The 17,926-nt window shown below is 38.8% G+C and overlaps 2 protein-coding genes across 10 annotated transcripts in view; both read right to left on the bottom strand.

The window, feature by feature from the left end:
* Positions 1-905: 905 nt before the first annotated feature.
* Positions 906-14,740, bottom strand: LOC101884816 (5-hydroxytryptamine receptor 3A). Of its 2 annotated transcripts, none has more exons than XM_087245414.1 (9): positions 14,472-14,740; positions 12,178-12,338; positions 12,042-12,086; positions 11,346-11,455; positions 9,924-10,096; positions 8,647-8,807; positions 5,321-5,531; positions 4,324-4,455; positions 906-1,755 (listed from the first exon to the last, which is right to left on the bottom strand). In XM_087245414.1, the coding sequence occupies exons 1-9, from the start codon at positions 14,509-14,511 to the stop codon at positions 1,517-1,519; spliced, it is 1,272 nt and encodes a 423-aa protein (XP_087101540.1). In that variant the 5' UTR covers positions 14,512-14,740; the 3' UTR covers positions 906-1,516. The 2 variants fall into 2 exon arrangements, with proteins under 2 accessions (XP_087101540.1, XP_087101541.1); XM_087245415.1 differs by having other exon boundaries at positions 10,041-10,096.
* Positions 14,741-16,079: 1,339 nt separating this feature from the next.
* The window catches only part of tsen54 (TSEN54 tRNA splicing endonuclease subunit), a 32,490-nt gene continuing 30,643 nt past the window's right edge, over positions 16,080-17,926 (bottom strand). For 7 of the 8 annotated variants that reach the window (XM_087242735.1, XM_087242738.1, XM_087242739.1 and 4 more), the window contains exon 11: positions 16,080-17,631. In XM_087242735.1, the coding sequence (XP_087098861.1) occupies positions 17,484-17,631 (148 nt within the window). In that variant the 3' untranslated portion in view covers positions 16,080-17,483. 8 annotated transcript variants of the gene reach the window in all.

Below are 17,926 nucleotides of genomic sequence, written 5' to 3'. Positions count from 1 at the left end.
AGTTCATAACAGGGTAAGAACACGGTGAAATCCGAAAACGTGGTAAAAAAATCAGACGAGGGCTTTTCTTTTTCTGGAGGGCTTTTGTAAATCGTTGGTTAGGTTTAGGGAAGTGAGCGGGGGGCAGGTCAATCAGTAAAATTGGTTGGGTTCAGGGAAGGAGGAGGGTGGTGTCAGTCTATTGGCCGATTGCGCAGTCAATCATTCAGCCAGTCGGACAGTAGCCTCTGGTGGGTTTTTGAGATACATCTATATTACTTTAATGAACATCAGTAACTCGCCAGTAACTTATTTAATGCATGTTCCTGTAAGAAAACATTGTAAATCCGGTGACCGCAATCTTCAAACCCTTGGGAACAACTGTGGTCGGAACCAAAGTTCACAGGTCTGTGTTCTCTGAACTCCTATCAAGCGGTGGATGTCTTCATTCTGATTGCTTGCCGCCAAACCGTGTCATAGCTCATTACCATAAAGTTGACTTGATTTCAACTCTCCTCGACGCCCACGCCGGAGAAGACACGCCACACTGCTCCTCGCTGCTTATCGCCGCCAGCTCTCATAGCAAATGAATGACTTCCGGCTACTTTGACACTCTCGCCGCTTTTGGTGTGAACGTATGGTTACACATTGCTTAATACCTACGATGTACAGCAACACACAAAAATCTTTACAGATGAAAACAATTAAAGGATTAAAATGACCCAGAAATGATGATTTTCTACATCAATATAAACAGCACTGCCTCCATGCCTTCTTCACCTCGGGGAGCTTTTTCAGTTTATTAATGATGATCTGCATCTGTATAATGTGATTTTTATTAGCAGTATTATTGGATGTAACTCCGTTTTCTGACCACACTTGATTATTATTGTTCATTTATTCCTTTGCTGGAGATTAGAACTGAATTCAGAAATAGTTTCGACTCAAATCTTTGTGCTTAACAAACTAAATGAAACATGTGGGCTAATGGATGTGTTCAGTGGAGTGAGTTTCCACCGTTTCCTCACTCCACCAAAGAAAAGGAGTAAAGAGGCTGAATGGAGGAGGCTCGTTCTTTATCCTCGCGCTGCAGATGCTGTTTCTCGTAAGTGAAGGGTTCAGTTTTTACATATACAAAAGCCGCCATGTAAATAGCAAATGCACCATGGAGCAACACAACACTTTTAAAGGGAATGAGAGACGAGACTCTAATTGGTTTAATGCACGTTATTGCGTCATGCGTTTTAGACATTGTCACTAGATCGTTAAAATAGAGCCCCTTTCCTCGTTTTCAGTAATAATGTCACAATTAAGTGAGTTTTTTCCTTAAAACCAGCAAAAGTTCTTGTCAAAATGTGACACATTCTGTCTTAAAACAACACAATATTTTTTGCTTGTCTAGAAAAGGCTACTTGATTAGGAATTTCTAAATATTTGGACTGGAAACAAGACAAAAGCTCTAAGTAAGAATAGCAGGAATTGCAGCGAATATAAGTTTGACCATCTCCTGATCATGTGTGTAGTTGTATATGTTTCCTCATGGGAACCAAGCGATGGACAGCACTATCAGAAACAGAAGGACAGTGGTTGCATACATGAGAAAAAAAACAAGATCAATGATTTTAGCCACTCTGGTCCAGCTCAGGCTCTTCTTCTTCTGCTGCTGATTCTGGACCTCAAACTCCATGATGATCTGCCTGAGAGCATCAGCGGTGAGCGGCGCTTCATTCCTGTCTGACACTGAGTCTGCAGGGCCTTCTGTGCTCTTCACGGCGTCTGCACGCAAATACACATACAACATATTTTTCTGAAGGGCTCTATGAACAGATATTCCTCAATTAGCATAATGCTAACTGGATTACCATTGTATTACTATTATGCTAACATAATCCACATTGCTTAATGTTCAATGCCATAATGTTTTCACTAATGCATTCTGAGTTGTTTTGCATGATTTTATGAATGTAAAATGTTTGCAAATAAGCTAGTGCTAATGCTAAAATAACTTGCTTAAAACATGCTAACGTTATTACAAATTACCATAATGTTTTCACTTACACACTTTAAAGTGTTTTACAATGTTTTATTAATGTTTGCAACACGCTAAAGCTAACAATATAATAACTTGCTAAAATCACGCTAGCATTTTTGCAGTTTGGAATGTTTTTACTAACACATTTCAAACTGTTTTTAATCAATTTATTAACAATATAACTTGCTAAAAACATGCTAGCATTTTTACTAACTAATGTTTTCACTAACACATTTTAAAGTGTTTTACAATGTTTAATTAATGTTGAAAAATTTGCAACATGCTAATGCTAACACTGTAATAGCTTGCTAAAAACATGCTAGCATCTTTACTAATTACTATAATGTTCACCATCATTTTATTAATGTTGGATGTTGACAACATGCTAATGCTAACATTATAATCAATTATTGAAAACATGCCTGATATTCCCTGTCTGCTTTCAGGAAATTCTGATAGTCTTTACACATGGATTATTCAATTAGCATGATGCTAACAGGATTAGAATTGTACATGCATTATGCTAACACAATCAACAATACTTAATACTCAAACCATGATGTTTTTATTAACACATTTTGCATTGTTTTGCATTATTTTATGAATGTAAAATGTCAACATGCTAATGCTTATGATATAATGAATTGCTAAAAACATGCTAAAATTTTTACTATTTACTGTTTTCACTAAATAAATTTTAATTGTTTTGCAGCATCAGAATTTTTTATCAACATGCTAATGCTAACAATGTAATAACTTTCTGAAACACGCTAGTATTTTTACTAACACATTTCGAATAGTTTTTAATCAATTTAATATAGCTTTTTTGTCAACATGCTAATGCTAATACTATAACTTGCTAAAAACATGCTAGCATTTTTGCTACTTATGTTTTCACTAACAAATTTCAGTTTTTTAATCAATTTATTAATGTAAAATCTTTTGTCAACATACTAATGTAAACAATATAACTTGCTAAAACATGCATGTTTTCACTAACACATTTTTAAGTGTTTTACATTGTTTATACATGGATTACTCAATTAGCATTATGCTAACTAAATTAACATTGAACTAGCATTATGCTAACACAATCAACAATACTCAATACTCAAACCATAATGTTTTCACTGACACATTTTGAATTGTTTTGCATCATTTTATGAATGTAGAATTTGTTGTCAACATGCTAATGCTAATGATATAACAACTTGCTAAAACATGCTAGCATTTTTACTGCTCACCTTAACGTTTTTACTAATACATTTTGAATTTTTTGTGAACATGCTAATGCTAACAATGTAATAACTTTCTGAAACATGCTAGTGTTTTTATCTACCATAATGTTTTCACTTACACATTTCAAATAGTTTTTAATCAATTTATTATAGCTTTTTTTTTGTCAAAATGTTAATGCTAATAATATAACTTGCTAAAACATGCTAGCATTTTTACTACTTACCATAATGTTTTTACCAACACATTTTGAATTGGTTTACATCATTTTATTCATGTAGATTTTGTCAACATGCTAATGCTAATCGTATAATAACTTGCTAAAACATGCTTGCATTTTTGCTACTTTTGTTTTTACTAACACATTTCGAACAGTTTTTTAATCAATTTATTAATGTAAAATCTTTTGTCAACATGCTAACGCAAACAATATAATGACTTGCTAAAAACATGCTATCATTTTTACTACTTACTATAATGTATTCATTAAAATATTTTAAAGCATTTTACAATGTTTTATTAATGTTGAAAAATTTGCAACATGCTAATGCTAACAATGTAATACCTTGCTAAAAACATGCTAGCATTTTAACTACCGATATTTTAAGAAGAGCTCTGAAAACAGATATTCCCTGTCTACTTGTAAGGAACACTGATGGTTTTCATACATGGATTACTCAATTAGCATTATGCTAACTGAATTAACATTTTACTAGCATTATGCTAACACAATCAACAATACTCAAACCATTATGTTTTCACTGACACATTCTGAATTGTTTTGCATCATTTTATGAATGTAGAATTTGTTGTCAACATGCTAATGCTAATGATATAATAACTTGCTAAAACATGCTAGCATTTTTACTGCTTACCGTAATGTTTTCACTAATACATTTTTTGTCAACATGCTAATGCTAACAATATAAAAACTTGCTAAAACATGCTGGAACTTTTTCTACTTACCATAATGTATACAGTAACACACTTTAAATAGTTTTACATCAATTAATTTATCCTGAATATTTTTCCAACATGCTAATGCTAACAGCTCCACGTTTTTCCATATTATTTACCAGAAAGAGCAGATTTTCTGTGCATCGGTGCGACTGAAGCGCTTTCTTTTCCTCTACCCATCAGAAAACTCAAGAAAATGGTCTCCAGAACACTGATGCCAATCAGAGTGAAGATGATAACACAGTACATCCCTATAAAAACAGCACAAAGATAACACACTGTTAACAGCTTAAACAAGTTAACAGCTAAAAGGGGTGTTCACAAGACTTGTATGCATGACTATGACAGCAGTCAACAGGGGTCATTCCCTCAGTTATGTCATTTTAAATGCAAAGATAACATTGTCGGAGATGTCGACAACCAAAACAGCATAACTTGTCATAAATCTGTCATAAACATAATTGGCATGTTTTCTGATCCCTTTTTTCAGTGAACAAAATTAATTTGTTTTAATAATTAATTGTAAAAGAATAATATTGATTTATTCCTAGAGATGGGTTGCAACTGGAAGGGCATCCGCTGCGTAAAAACGTGCTGGATTAGTTGGCGGTTCATTCCGCTGTGGCGACCCTGGATTAATAAAAGGACTAAGCTGAAAAGAAAATGAATGAATGAGTGAATGTAGCTAAGCTACATCTGCCAAGTAGCTTTTAGCTTAGCTTGCTACATTTCCCAGGGTGTAACTTTTAGTGTAGTTATGCTACACTTACTACATTTTCCAAGTAGCTTGAACAACACAATTATAACTCATCTGAATTATTTACAGTAAGCCTTAAAATTCTGCATAATTAAGGGCGTGGCCACTTGAGTGACAGGTCTCTTGTGACTTCAGCCAACCACACATCACTCCCAGGTAACCGAAAATGGGCAAAGAGGCGGGGCATGGGCGGAGCTAGAGATGCATGCTTGCATTTTGCTTAGATCAATATTGCTTTAGGTGACATGCTAAACAACGTCATTAAATGCAGCTCGTTCTTCTTGTGTCCACATCTGCTTGGTTCTATACTACTTCAGTAATGTGTTTCTGGAGTTCGAAAACTCATCGAATGAACTCACCGATCAGCGGGACGTCGCTGGCAGTAGAGGGCAGCATGTCTTTAAGCAGCAGCAGTAACACAGAAATAGCCAGGAGCAAGGTCACTTTAAAGCCCAGCTTCTCTTTTACACCTGAACTGACGAAGAAGGAGGCCAAATCCAGAATAAGGAAGCAGAACACCGGCATTATGAAGTCAATGACGTACAGAACAGGCTTCCTCTTGATTGTGATCTGCAGACGAGAACAGGAAAGTCTCCAGGTTTATAAGGTATCTCAGTTTGTCAACACTGTAAAAACGTACCCCTGTATATATTTCTGGAGAGCGCAAATTATGTAACCAGTACTATCAGTACTTAGGGGTGGAACTATCAGTACTTCAGGTGCAGAGCTATCAGTACTTCAGGTGCAGAGCTATCAGTACTTACGGGCGGAGCTATCAGTACTTAGGGGTGGAACTATCAGTACTTCAGGTGCAGAGCTATCAGTACTTACGGGCGGAGCTATCAGTACTTAGGGGTGGAACTATCAGTACTTCAGGTGCAGAGCTATCAGTACTTCAGGTGCAGAGCTATCAGTACTTCAGGTGCAGAGCTATCAGTACTTCAGGTGCAGAGCTATCAGTACTTACGGGCGGAGCTATCAGTACTTAAGGGCAGAGCTATCAGTACTTAAGGTGCAGAGCTATCAGTACTTAGGGGCGGAGCTATCAATACTTAAGGGCAGAGCTATCAGTACTTAAGGGCAGAGCTATCAGTACTTACGGGCGGAGCTATTAGTACTTAAGGGCAGAGCTATCAGTACTTAAGGTGCAGAGCTATCAGTACTTAAGGGCGGAGCTATCAGTACTTAAGAGCGGAGCTATCAGTACTTAAGGGCGGAGCTATCAGTACTTAAGGGCGGAGCTATCAGTACTTAAGAGCGGAGCTATCAGTACTTACGGGCGGAGCTATCAGTACTTAAGGGCAGAGCTATCAGTACTTAAGGTGCATAGCTATCAGTACTTAGGGGCGGAGCTATCAATACTTAAGGGCAGAGCTATCAGTACTTAAGGGCAGAGCTATCAGTACTTAAGGGCGGAGCTATCAGTACTTAAGAGCGGAGCTATCAGTACTTAAGGGCGGAGCTATCAGTACTTAAGGTGCAGAACTATCAGGACTTAGGGGCGGAGCTATCAGTACTTAAGGGCAGAGCTATCAGTACATAAGGGTGGAGCTGTCAGTACTTAAGGGTGGAGCTATCAGTACTTAAGGTGCAGAGATATCAGTAATTAGGGGCGGAGCTATCAGTACTTAAGGGCAGAGCTATCAGTACATAAGGGTGGAGCTATCAGTACTTAAGGGCGGAGCTATCAGTACTTAAGGTGCAGAGATATCAGTACTTAAGGGCAGACCTATCAGTACTTAAGGGCGGAGCTATCAGTACTTAGAGGCGGAGCTATCAGTCCTTCAGGAAAGAGCCATCAGTCATTTAAGAAGAGGCTATCAGTACTTTGGAGGAAGCTATCAGTACCTTAGGATGTTTCTCAACATTGTAAAAACGTACCCCCATATACATTTCTGGAGAGTGCAAATTATGTAACCAGGGGTACGTATGGCTGCATTTCATCTTTAAAATAAAAGCCACGGTGCGGTTTGACATCGCCGACGGCTTCCGTTACTTTTTGCACTAGCAGCTCACCGTTGTCCTCCGTGTACACAGCTTTTCCGCTGTTTGCCCAGTAGCTCGCCGTGTACGTTGGCAAACTCGAGACACAGAGCAGAGTTGACCATGACTATGAGGTTCGAGTCGGGCGATTAACAGTTCGAGAAAGCAGGTAAAACAAAAACAAAAGCTGAAAATAAAATAAACAAGTAAATAATACGGTGGGAATGGGGTAAAATCTGAAAACGGGGTAAAAATCAGGCCGCCGTGAGGGCTTTTTTTTCTGGATTGCTTTTGAAAACACTATTGGTTGGGTTTAGGGAAAGGGCTGGTTGGGGGAATCGGTCGGTCAGTTGACAGCAAACTCTGGTCGATTTACACAAGAAGAGCCGTTTGAGATCTGAAAAGGCATACACAGCAGCCTCTGGTGGATTCTGGCGGCGACAAAAAAACGTGAAAAAAAAAGCTCAAGGGATGTATTTCGCACTGTCCAGAAATGTATACATGGGTGTGTATTAATAATGAGCCTGGTTTGCAGTTTCCCGATTACACATTTCTATTTCAGTGAATCACAGGTAATTATAAATCTATGAATGTACAGACATGCGAAAAAGTTTGGATACCCTGCTGAATATATCCTCAGCATCTCTTAAAATGCGTATGTCTTAAAATGTGATGTACATTTGCTGCTGTTTTGGGCATCACTGTCTTGTTCAGAGCTCAGCTTTAGCTGTAAGATGGATGTGTTCACACAACTGACGTTCCAGAATGATCACGCACTGATAATGTAATGTATATATCTATATAGCGCATTTATTGTGTATGACCATAGACCCAAAGCCCTTAACAATCATGAGGGGAGGGGGCTGTTCTCTCCATACCACCACCAGTGTGCAGCATCCTCTTGGTTGATGTGACGGCAGCCACAGGACAACGGCGCCAGTGTTTCACCACACACCAGCTATAGGGGGTGTGGAAAGACAGGGATAGAGCCAATTTGGTGGATGGGGATGAACTCATGAAAGTGGATGGGGATGAACTCATGAAAGTAGATGGGGATAAACTCATTAAAGTACACTGTGGTGTACCACAAGGCTCAGTTCTTGGTCCCTTACTTTTTACTTTATATTCATTCATTTTCCTTTAGCTTAGTCTCTATTTCAGAGGTTGCCAAAGCGGAATGAACCGCCAACTATTCCAGCAAATGTTTTTTTTATGCAGCGGATGCCCTTTCAGCCACAACCCAGTACTGGGAAACACCCAAACACATTAATTCACACACATACACTACGAATTTAGTTCATCCAATTCCCCTATAGCGCATGTGTTCGGACTGTCGGGGAAGCCGAAGAGGATACCCACACCAACGCAGAAGGATGCCAACTGGCCCAGCCAGGACTTGAACCAGCGACCTTCTTGCTGTGAGGAGACAGAGCTAACCACTGAGCCACCTTTCAGAAAGGTTTTTATGTAAAGTTTTATAAATGACACCCCAGATCATTGTTTATGTCCTGATATGATATAATCATTCATTATTCAACCAATTATTCGTTAACAAATATTATGATATAATTTCCCTAATGGATGTATCTTTAGAGATTTAGTTTTATTTATTTATTTATTTTTGGTCAGACAGCAGTGTTCGTCTACAAAGAGAATTATAACACACATTTCTCTAAACATGATGGACGTGACTGCACTGTACCCGAAATATCAGCTGATCGCGTAGGCCCCCCAAAAAGTTAATCTGGTTATTAGACGTGTTGATACTGATCAGTTCCCACTCTCCTTGAGTCTGAAAGGCCTTCTGGGAGCTTTGAGTCAGGAATGAAGCATCTGAGAATGGCCTGATTTGGAGCTGGTCGCCTGAAAACAAAATAACCGTAACACTTTACAATAACAGTACATGAATAATGATGTGCTAACATGTAAACTGAACTAAACTAAACTATCTCTATGGCATGACTTTACTTGGAGGGGCACATTATTATTAACTCTATTAAAAACTCATTAATTCCTGTGTTTAAATGTGATGGCAATGCATGTTTACATTGAAAAACAATAGATTAGTGTTCTGTCTACATTATAAAGAACAGTTTAAGCAGAGTTACAAAGAATGAGTTAATGAGAGTGTGATTTTTTTAAAGCTATCAGTACTCAAGGGCGGAGCTATCATTACTTAAGGGCGGAGCTATCAGTACTTAAGGGCGGAGCTATGAGTACTTAAGGGTGGAGCTATCAATACTTAAGGGCGGAGCTATCAGTACTTAGGGGCGGAGCTATCAGTCCTTTAGGGTGGGGCTATCAGTCCTTTAGGGCAGGGCTATCAGTACATTAGGGGGGCTATCAGTCCTTTAGGGCGGGGCTATCAGTACATTAGGGGGGCTATCAGTCCTTTATGAAAGAGCCATCAGTCATTTAAGAAGAGGCTATCAGTACTTTGGGGGAAGCTATCAGTACTTTAGGGTTGGGCTATCAGTCCTTTAGGGTGGGACTATCAGTACTTATGGGCAGGACTATCAGTATTTTAGGGCGAGGGTATCAGTCCTTTAAGGGTAGGACTATCTGTACTTTAGAACAGGGCTATCAGTCCTGTAGGGTGGGACTATCAGTACTTTAGGGCGGGGCTATCAGTACATTAGGACGGGGCTATCAGTCATTTAGGGTGAGGCTATTAGTGTGCGTCTCATTTCTGCTCTGAATTCCTCCATTCGTCAATCTTTCTTGTTAGCAACGTCCATCATTTAACAATCCAATCGGTTCCCAAAGAATACATTTTTTTTCTCACTTCAGAGCCATTTCAAGTGGATGCACTTCACAATAGTGGAAAAAATGAAAACCTTAACTTCTGTTTTACGTTATGGGAAAATGAATGGGGAAAATTCAGAACTACAGCTGCTGAAAAAAAACAATGAGCTGAGTTTCTTAGGTTTGAGTTGTGCACAACGCTGATCTACATTGCTTTCTGAGAATGAAATGTACTTGAATGAACTGAAGACATGATGGTGAGGGTGCAGCTTTGGGTGTCAAAGGGGAACAGGTGCAGGTCCATCTTGCAGGCCGAGGTCACAGCCAGAGTGTTCGCTGCGATGACAATACCTTGACTCTCCAGACGCACAAACGCGTTCTCCATCGTTGCAATCTCTGTCTTGATGCTAGAAAAGGACAAAACATAGCGTCATTAAGACTGAAGACAGTGAGGCATCAGTAAAATCAAAAGTGAAGCTTGAAAAAAGATAAAAAGTTAAACATAAAACAAGGAGGTGGAGTGTTTGCGCAGCCAGATGTTCACATACAATAACTGTGAACGCATGTAATTCATGATGTGTGTAACCCCCTTCAAGTAAAGTGTCACCAAAGCTCACAATTTCATAAGATTTCATAAGTGCAAGTAGAAAATGACCAACAGATGAAATTATTGTTGAAAATAGGCTAGTAGATGGGTGCTCAACACACAGAACAAGCTTGGAACAAGTTTATGAACACTGAAAATGTGTTGGTGATGTGTAAAGACTATATAGATTTTTTTTAAATGTCTTTACTTTTCGGGGGGCTGTGAGCTGAAAAGTATGGGAACTAATTTAGATCAGGGGTGGCCAACCGTGTTCCTGGAGAGCCACCTTCCTGCAGATTTCAGTTGCTACCCATATCAAACACACCTGCCTGTAATTATCACATGGGCTGCGTCCGAAACCGCCTACTACTCAGTAGGTACTGTATTTGAATTTAAACGTACTACTCGGTCGTTAGAAAAGTACGTTCTATACAGTATGAATGTGAAAGTATGAATGGAATTCGGACGTACTACATCCGCCATTTTGTCATGGTCATGCATCCTACCTGCGTAATTTGCGTCGCTTCACTCACATTCATGAATTCGCTCGCGGGGCATCATGGGATAGCGCAGCGTGCATGAGATGCGCACTCCAGAATTTCGCCGGAAGTAGTAAGTCATCCGGGTACTTCTCGCATACTGATTTTCGAATTCTATGTATACTGACATACTACTCGGCTCGCATACTGATTTTGCCGTACTTTATAGTATGGAAGTATGCGGTTTCGGACGCAGCCCTGGTGTTCAGGTCCTAATTAATTGGTTCAGGTGTGTTTGATATGGGTTGCAACTGAAATCGGCAGGAAGGCGGCTCTCCAGGAACATGGTTGGCCACCCCTGATCTAGATAATCAGTGGCACAAATGAACTAAGTGACTGAAACTGCAATTCATTGAATGGCCACTGGGGGCTGGCTCCAAAACAGAGCAAATTCCTATTGACTCCAGTGTTAAATTGCCATATTGATTTGGTTTTACAATGCACCTTTAACACAAAATAGAAAGGATTGCCTCACAATGTTTTTAACCAAAATAACAAACACTGAAACGCATCACAAACTGTTTTTCACACCTTTCAGCTATGACAATGTCTGGAGTCCAAACCATGTCCTTTTTAACCGAACAGGCGCTCATCCCACAGAAGTCATCGGGTTTCCATGTTGTGAAGTCATTGCCCCAACCCTGCGAAGTGACCATTCACACTTTTAAAGTGTTTATAACTAGCAGCCAACTGACTTACATCACAAGATTCAATAGTAGCAAATGAATTAAAGAAATTGTCAAGAAAAGCCATATTACGGGTGGGGATGCAGGTAATGTATTGTTGTATCTAAAATCACCCCCCTAAACTAGCAGCCATTTGTAATGGTGTCTGAAACCACAGGGGTCATTCTGAAGTGCACTCAATTAACTACTACTCCTACTTAATTACTCCCAGGGCTGTTTACCCTGCTGAAAAATCCAGCTTAAACCAGCCTAGGCTGGTTGGCTGGTTTTAGCTGGTTGACCAGGCTGGTTTTAGAGGGGTTTTGGCCATTTCCAGGCTGGTTTCCAGCCATTTCCAGCCTGGTTTTAGCTGGTCTGGCTGGAAAATGACCAGCAAAAAACAGCTTGACCAGCCTGGTTTAAGCTGGACATAGCTGGTTTTGGCTGGACTCCCAGCTTGGCTAGGCTGGTCAAGCTGGTTTTAGCTGGTCATCTCCCAGCCTGACCAGCTAAGACCAGGTCTTGTCACCCAAGTTTAAAATGAAGTTTTGAAACTACTCACGTGTGCAAGTGTGACTTGTGTCGAGATGCTCTGGGCCTTTTCATTCTGCAGAGAAAGAAATGTAGAAATAATTAAGAAAGAAACATCAACAACACCTCCAGTTATGGCATTCGGGTAAATCAGGCTGGGTTTGTACCACTTCTGTGATGGAGGTCACAAACAGGTCAATATAAACCGTGACGTGATTCTTCCAGTTATCCACAGGCCGCAGGGACGTCAATTTAACATTGTTATCATTTAATCCGAGGTATTCAATCAGTTTCTCATAGCTGCAGTTTGCATTAGCAGACACGCACCCTGTGAAGACAACACTTTCCATCAGTACACTCAGCAAATATCACCTCTATTCATTCTTTTGTTAATCTACAATCACACTGCAGTTTTGGTCTTGATACCAGTCCAGATCTCTAAAACTTATTAAATCAAGAAGCCTTTTCTAGACAAGTAAAAAATACAGTCTTGCTTTCAGAAATAATCCAGTGAGTTTTTCCTTCAAACAAGCACAATAGACTTATTTCAAAGTGGAAATGCACTGTTAACACTTTCCTATAATCTACAGCAACTTACTGTAAATTAATAACAGCACAAACACTGTACTTACATTTACAGCACCATTTATCTTGCTCCGTGTGTTTACAGTACTGTATGTCTTTACTGTAACATATACATACTTTTACTATACAGTAACATACCGCATAACTGTCCTACAGTAAAATACAGTTCATTCATTCATTTTCTTGTTGGCTTAGTCACTTTATTAATCTGAGGTCACCACAGCGGAATGAACCGCCAACTTATCCAGCAAGTTTTTTTACGCAGCGGATGACCTTCCAGCCGCAACCCATCTCTGGGAAAAAATACAGCTCACATACAGTGAAATACTGTGCAATTTACAAAAGCAGGGTATGGTTATTTAGCTTACTCCATTTGTGGATTATTTTGCTTGTTTTAAAGACAAACCCGTTTAATTTTGACTCATTATTTCTGAAAAACAAAACATTATTTTGTTCTTGTCTAGAAAAAGCTTCTTAATTTCAGAGTTTTTTTTAGATATTTGGACTAGCGACAAGACAAAAAACTCAAGTAAGCATTTCTTGCAGAGTAACCATTCACTTCCATAGTAAGAGACAACAAATACTATGGAAGTCAGTGGTTGCAGGTTTCTTCAACATATAACATGCTGTTTGCAACAAGTAAAGAGAGAGTAAATTATGAAAGAATCTTCATTTTTGGTTCAACTATCCCAAACTATTCTTTAAGCACTCTTCTTTACAATAAAATTAATGCGTTTTAGAGTATGTGAATACTTGTGCAAAAACAATGTGGTTTCCACACCCTCAAAATGCTCATTAAGGCAGAAGAGATGTATTATAGTCAAATTTGATATTAAAACAGCTGCCATTTCTAATGAAACTTCATTTTTATGAACTTTATTGTGATGAACAATTTCTAAAATAAAGCCTACACAGAAATAACCCCCGTAAATTACCAGTTTTACGTATTTTGTGATTCAGATTTTTATTTTTCCCGGTTTATTAATGCTTTTGAATTGCATTATAGGAGCTTGATTCTTCCTCCAACTACTTTTAACCTTGAAAAGTTGGAAAAGGTGACTTTTATTGACATTTTTAATAGTCTGCATTGCTATATTGGGTCCCACTTTATATTAAGTGTCCTTAACTACTACATACTTGCATCAAAAACTAAATACAATGTACTTACTGTGTTCATAATGTATTTGAGAACACTTGTGGTGCTCTTGAGTTGGGATAGAGGTTGGGTTATGGACAGGTTTGGTGGTATAGGTAGGTTTAAGGGTGGGTTAAGGTGTAGGGAAAGGTAAGCAGTGCATTTACAAATGTAATTAAAGAAGTTAATTACAGATGTAATTACATACAGGTATTTAAGCAAGCATAAGTACACAATAAATACATGTATTTACATAATAAGTACATTGTTATAAACTATTAAATCATGTGTAAGTACATATTAGTTAAGGCCACTTAATATAAAGTGGGACCCTATATTGTCTTGGTTGGTGTTGTATATTACACTACAAACACCTTGTAATAAGCCGCCAGCACATTTTCAGCTATTTTACAGACTTATTTCTCTATTTATTATATTCCGAACGACTGAAATATCAATAAAAGTCACTTTGTTAAACTGTAAAGTTGAATTTTCAACAACAAAAGTCGCCAGAGCAGAGATCAACATCCCACAATGCACTTCACACCCGAAAATAGCCCAACAGTTGATTAACAGATGTTTGTTTCCAGTGTACAGCAGGTTAAGTTCTTATCTATAAGCTAAATATAACAAGTTTTTCATCGCCATTTAGGCTGTGTGTTTAATCAGAATATTGTATTAAGAAACACACATGCTAAATTTGTCACTACATCACAGTAATTTAATTAAAAACAGACGTACCTACTGAGGCCAGAGCAAAGAGGAGCCACCGCAGACACATGGCTGACCGTCAACCGCAAAATCAACACTGAGCTGTCATCCGATCACGTTTATATACAGTCAGAGAGAGCGACGGCCAGCCTCCACCATCACAAAGAGTTTGAAGACTGATGTCCTCCCGCCTGATGTGAATATATGCTTTGTCTGACACTAATTGTAATGGTGGAGGCATGACTTTAAACTCATTATGACTTGTGTTCTCAAATTACACACGCACACACAGACATTACATTTCTTAACTAGTATCACTAATGAAAAAGCTGACCGTCACACCTGTAGCTATTTGTTTGTGTTATTATTGTAAACTTAAACAATTAAATACTTCAGTCTAGCATGAAATACACTAAAATATACTTGTTTGAATGTTTATTCAATGGCAAGGCAATGCTTCTAATATACGTTATAATAGTTTATACCTACAGTGCATCTGGAAAGCATTGATAGCGCTTCACTTTTTTCATATTTGTTTGTTACAGTCTTATTCCAAAATGGATTAAATTCATTGATTTCCTCAACATTCTACACACAATCCCCCATAATGACAATGTAAAAAGAGTTTTTTAAGTCGTTGCAGATTTATTAAAAATAAAAAGCTGAGAAATCACATGTGCATCGGTATTCACAGCCTTTGCTGAATAATTTGTTGATGCACTATTGGCAGCCTTAGTCTTTCTGAATATGATGCCACAAGCTTGGCGGACCTGAATGTTTGCCCGTTCCTCTTTGCAGTACCTCTCAAGCTCTATCAGGTTGGATGGGAAGTGACGGTGTACAGCCATTTTCAGATCTCTCCAGAGATGTTCAATAGGATTTGGGTCTGGGCTCTGGCTGGGCCACTCAAGGACATTCACTGAGTCATTGTGAAGCCACTCCATTGATGTTTTGGCAGTGTTTTGGGTCATTGTCCTGCTGGAAGATGAACCGTCGCCCCAGTCTGAGCACTCTGAAGCAGGTCTTCATTCAGGATGTCTCTGTACATTGCTGTAAATTGTAGTCATCTGAGTGGAGACGTCTGACCAATCAGAGCAGAGAAGAGCCATCTGACCAATCTAAAGAGTGCATACGCATGACTAATCAGAGTAAAGCCATCTGACCAATCAGAGCAGAGTCATCTGGCTAATCAGGCCAAACTTTTACTTAACTGACCAATCAGAGGTGAATTAAGCCAACTGACCAATCAGAGTACAACCGTGGGACCAACCAGAGTAGAACCGTCTGGACAATCAAAGATGAGCAGAGCCATCTTACCAATCAAAACAGTGCATACACCTGACCAATCAGAATAGAGACGTCTGACTAATCAAAACAGTGTATGCATCAGACCAATCAGAGCAAAGTAGCGCCGTTTGAGCAGTCAGGGCAAATTGGAGACATCTGACCAATCAGATCAGAGTAGAACCGTCTGACCAATCAGAGCAGAGTACAGACATCTGACCAGTCACAGCTGAGAAAACATCTGACCTATCAAAACAGTACATACACCTGCCCAATCAGGGCAAAGCGTAGTCACCTGACCAATTTATTGAGGCAACTGGGTGGACCTTACAATTGATGAACACACACAGCAGATGAAAAGGACTGCTTTATTGAGCATTTTCAATGCTTTTCCCGTTCAGCAACAGATTGAGTGTGCTGTGAATAACATTAACCATCATCACCATGAGTATACAAACAAAAACACTGGGTAACCAGATCAATTAAATTAATTCCAGCAGCTGAAATAATAATGAAGCAAATAATAAATCTGTATTTTTTTTATAATATTAAAACACAAGACATCCCTGACGCTGGTGTTGATTGTTTTGGTGTAACCTGAAGATGACAAAAATCTAATTAAACGAGTATTTCACCCAAAAATGAATTCAATTCGGACAATTCTGTCATTGTTTACTGACACTGAATACAGTGGGAAGTCAAGACATTTAGACAAATGTGATCGTTGACTTCCATCAAACCAAGAAGACTTTCCTGCTCAGTTTTTTGTCTCGTTTCTAGTTCGAATATCTAAAAACTCTCAAATTAAGAAACATTTTCTAGATAAGCACAAAATATTGTGGTGTTTTCAGCAATAATGAGTCGAAATGAAGTGAGTTTTTCCTTAAAACAAGCTAAATAATCCGCCAATGGGGGAAACAATCTCAAGTGATTTCTCTTCCCCCATTAGCAGATTATTTTACTTGTTTTAAGGAAAAACACTTCATTTTAACTCTATTTCTGTAAACAGACAATATTTTGTGCTAAGAGTCAATGACAGAGCTGTTATGTTTATGTTAATGTTTTTATTTTACTTGTTTTAAGGAAAAACTCACTTAATTTTGACTCATTATTTCAGTAAACAGACAATATTTTGTGCTTATCTAGGAAAAAGCTTCCTGATTTAAGACTTTATTAATTCACAATGCATTAAGAGTCAATGACAGAGCTGTTATCTTAGGGTGAACTCTCCATGTGTAATCCCGCTGAGATGCACAGGTGCTGTTTTCAGTTCAGTTTTAGACAAATGTGACCGCTGACTTCCATCAACCAAGAAGACTTTCCTGCTCAATTTTTTGTCTCATTTCTAGTCCAAATATCTAAAAACTCCTAAATCAAGAAGCTTTTTCTAGAAAAGCACAAAATATTGTGGTGTTTTCAGAAATAATGAGTCAAATTTAACTGAGTTTTTCCATAAAAGAAGCGAAAATAATCCACCAATTGGGGAAACAATCTCAAAAATGATTTCTCTTCTCTCATTAGCAGATTATTTGACTTGTTTTAAGGAAAAACACTTAATTTTGACTCATTATTTCTGTAAACAACACAATATTTTGTGCTTATCTAAGCTTAGCTTCTTGAATTAAGACTTTTTTTAATCCAATAAGAGTCACTAAACGATGATAGAAACGGTTATTTTAGGGTGAACTCTTCGTCCATAATCCCCCTGAGATGCACAGGTGCTGTACTGAGTTGAGTTGTAGTTTGATAAATCCAGCTTTAATACACATCAGTTGGAAGTTTGAAGTCTTTGAAGCAGTAAAAGGAGATGTCACCGTGATCCACCACTGCGAACGTCACTGGGACGTCCTGGCTCTGGAAGGAGAGCTGCTTCACAGCATGCAGATCCGGCACAGGGCCCGCAAAACTGACAAACACACACACACACAAATACAGTACGTCAGATCAGACGCTCACATACAGAGTCACACACGTTACACGGTATGATATGCAGTGAAGGTGGCTCAGTGGTTAGCACTGTGGCCTCACAGCAAGAAGGTCGCTGGTTCGAGCCCCGGCTGGGTCAGTTGGTGTTTCTGTGTGGCGTTTGCATGTTGGCGCGAGTTTCCTCCGGGTGCTCTAGACACATGCGCTGTAGGGGAATTACTAAATTGGCAATAGTGTAGGAGTGTGTGAATGAGTGTGCATGGGTGTTTTCCGGT

The sequence above is a fragment of the Danio rerio genome, chromosome 3, assembly GCF_052040795.2.
Source record: "Danio rerio strain M-AB ecotype USA chromosome 3, GRCz13ab, whole genome shotgun sequence".
Classification (NCBI taxonomy): domain Eukaryota; kingdom Metazoa; phylum Chordata; class Actinopteri; order Cypriniformes; family Danionidae; genus Danio; species Danio rerio.
This window is presented reverse-complemented; position numbering and strand designations above follow the sequence as displayed.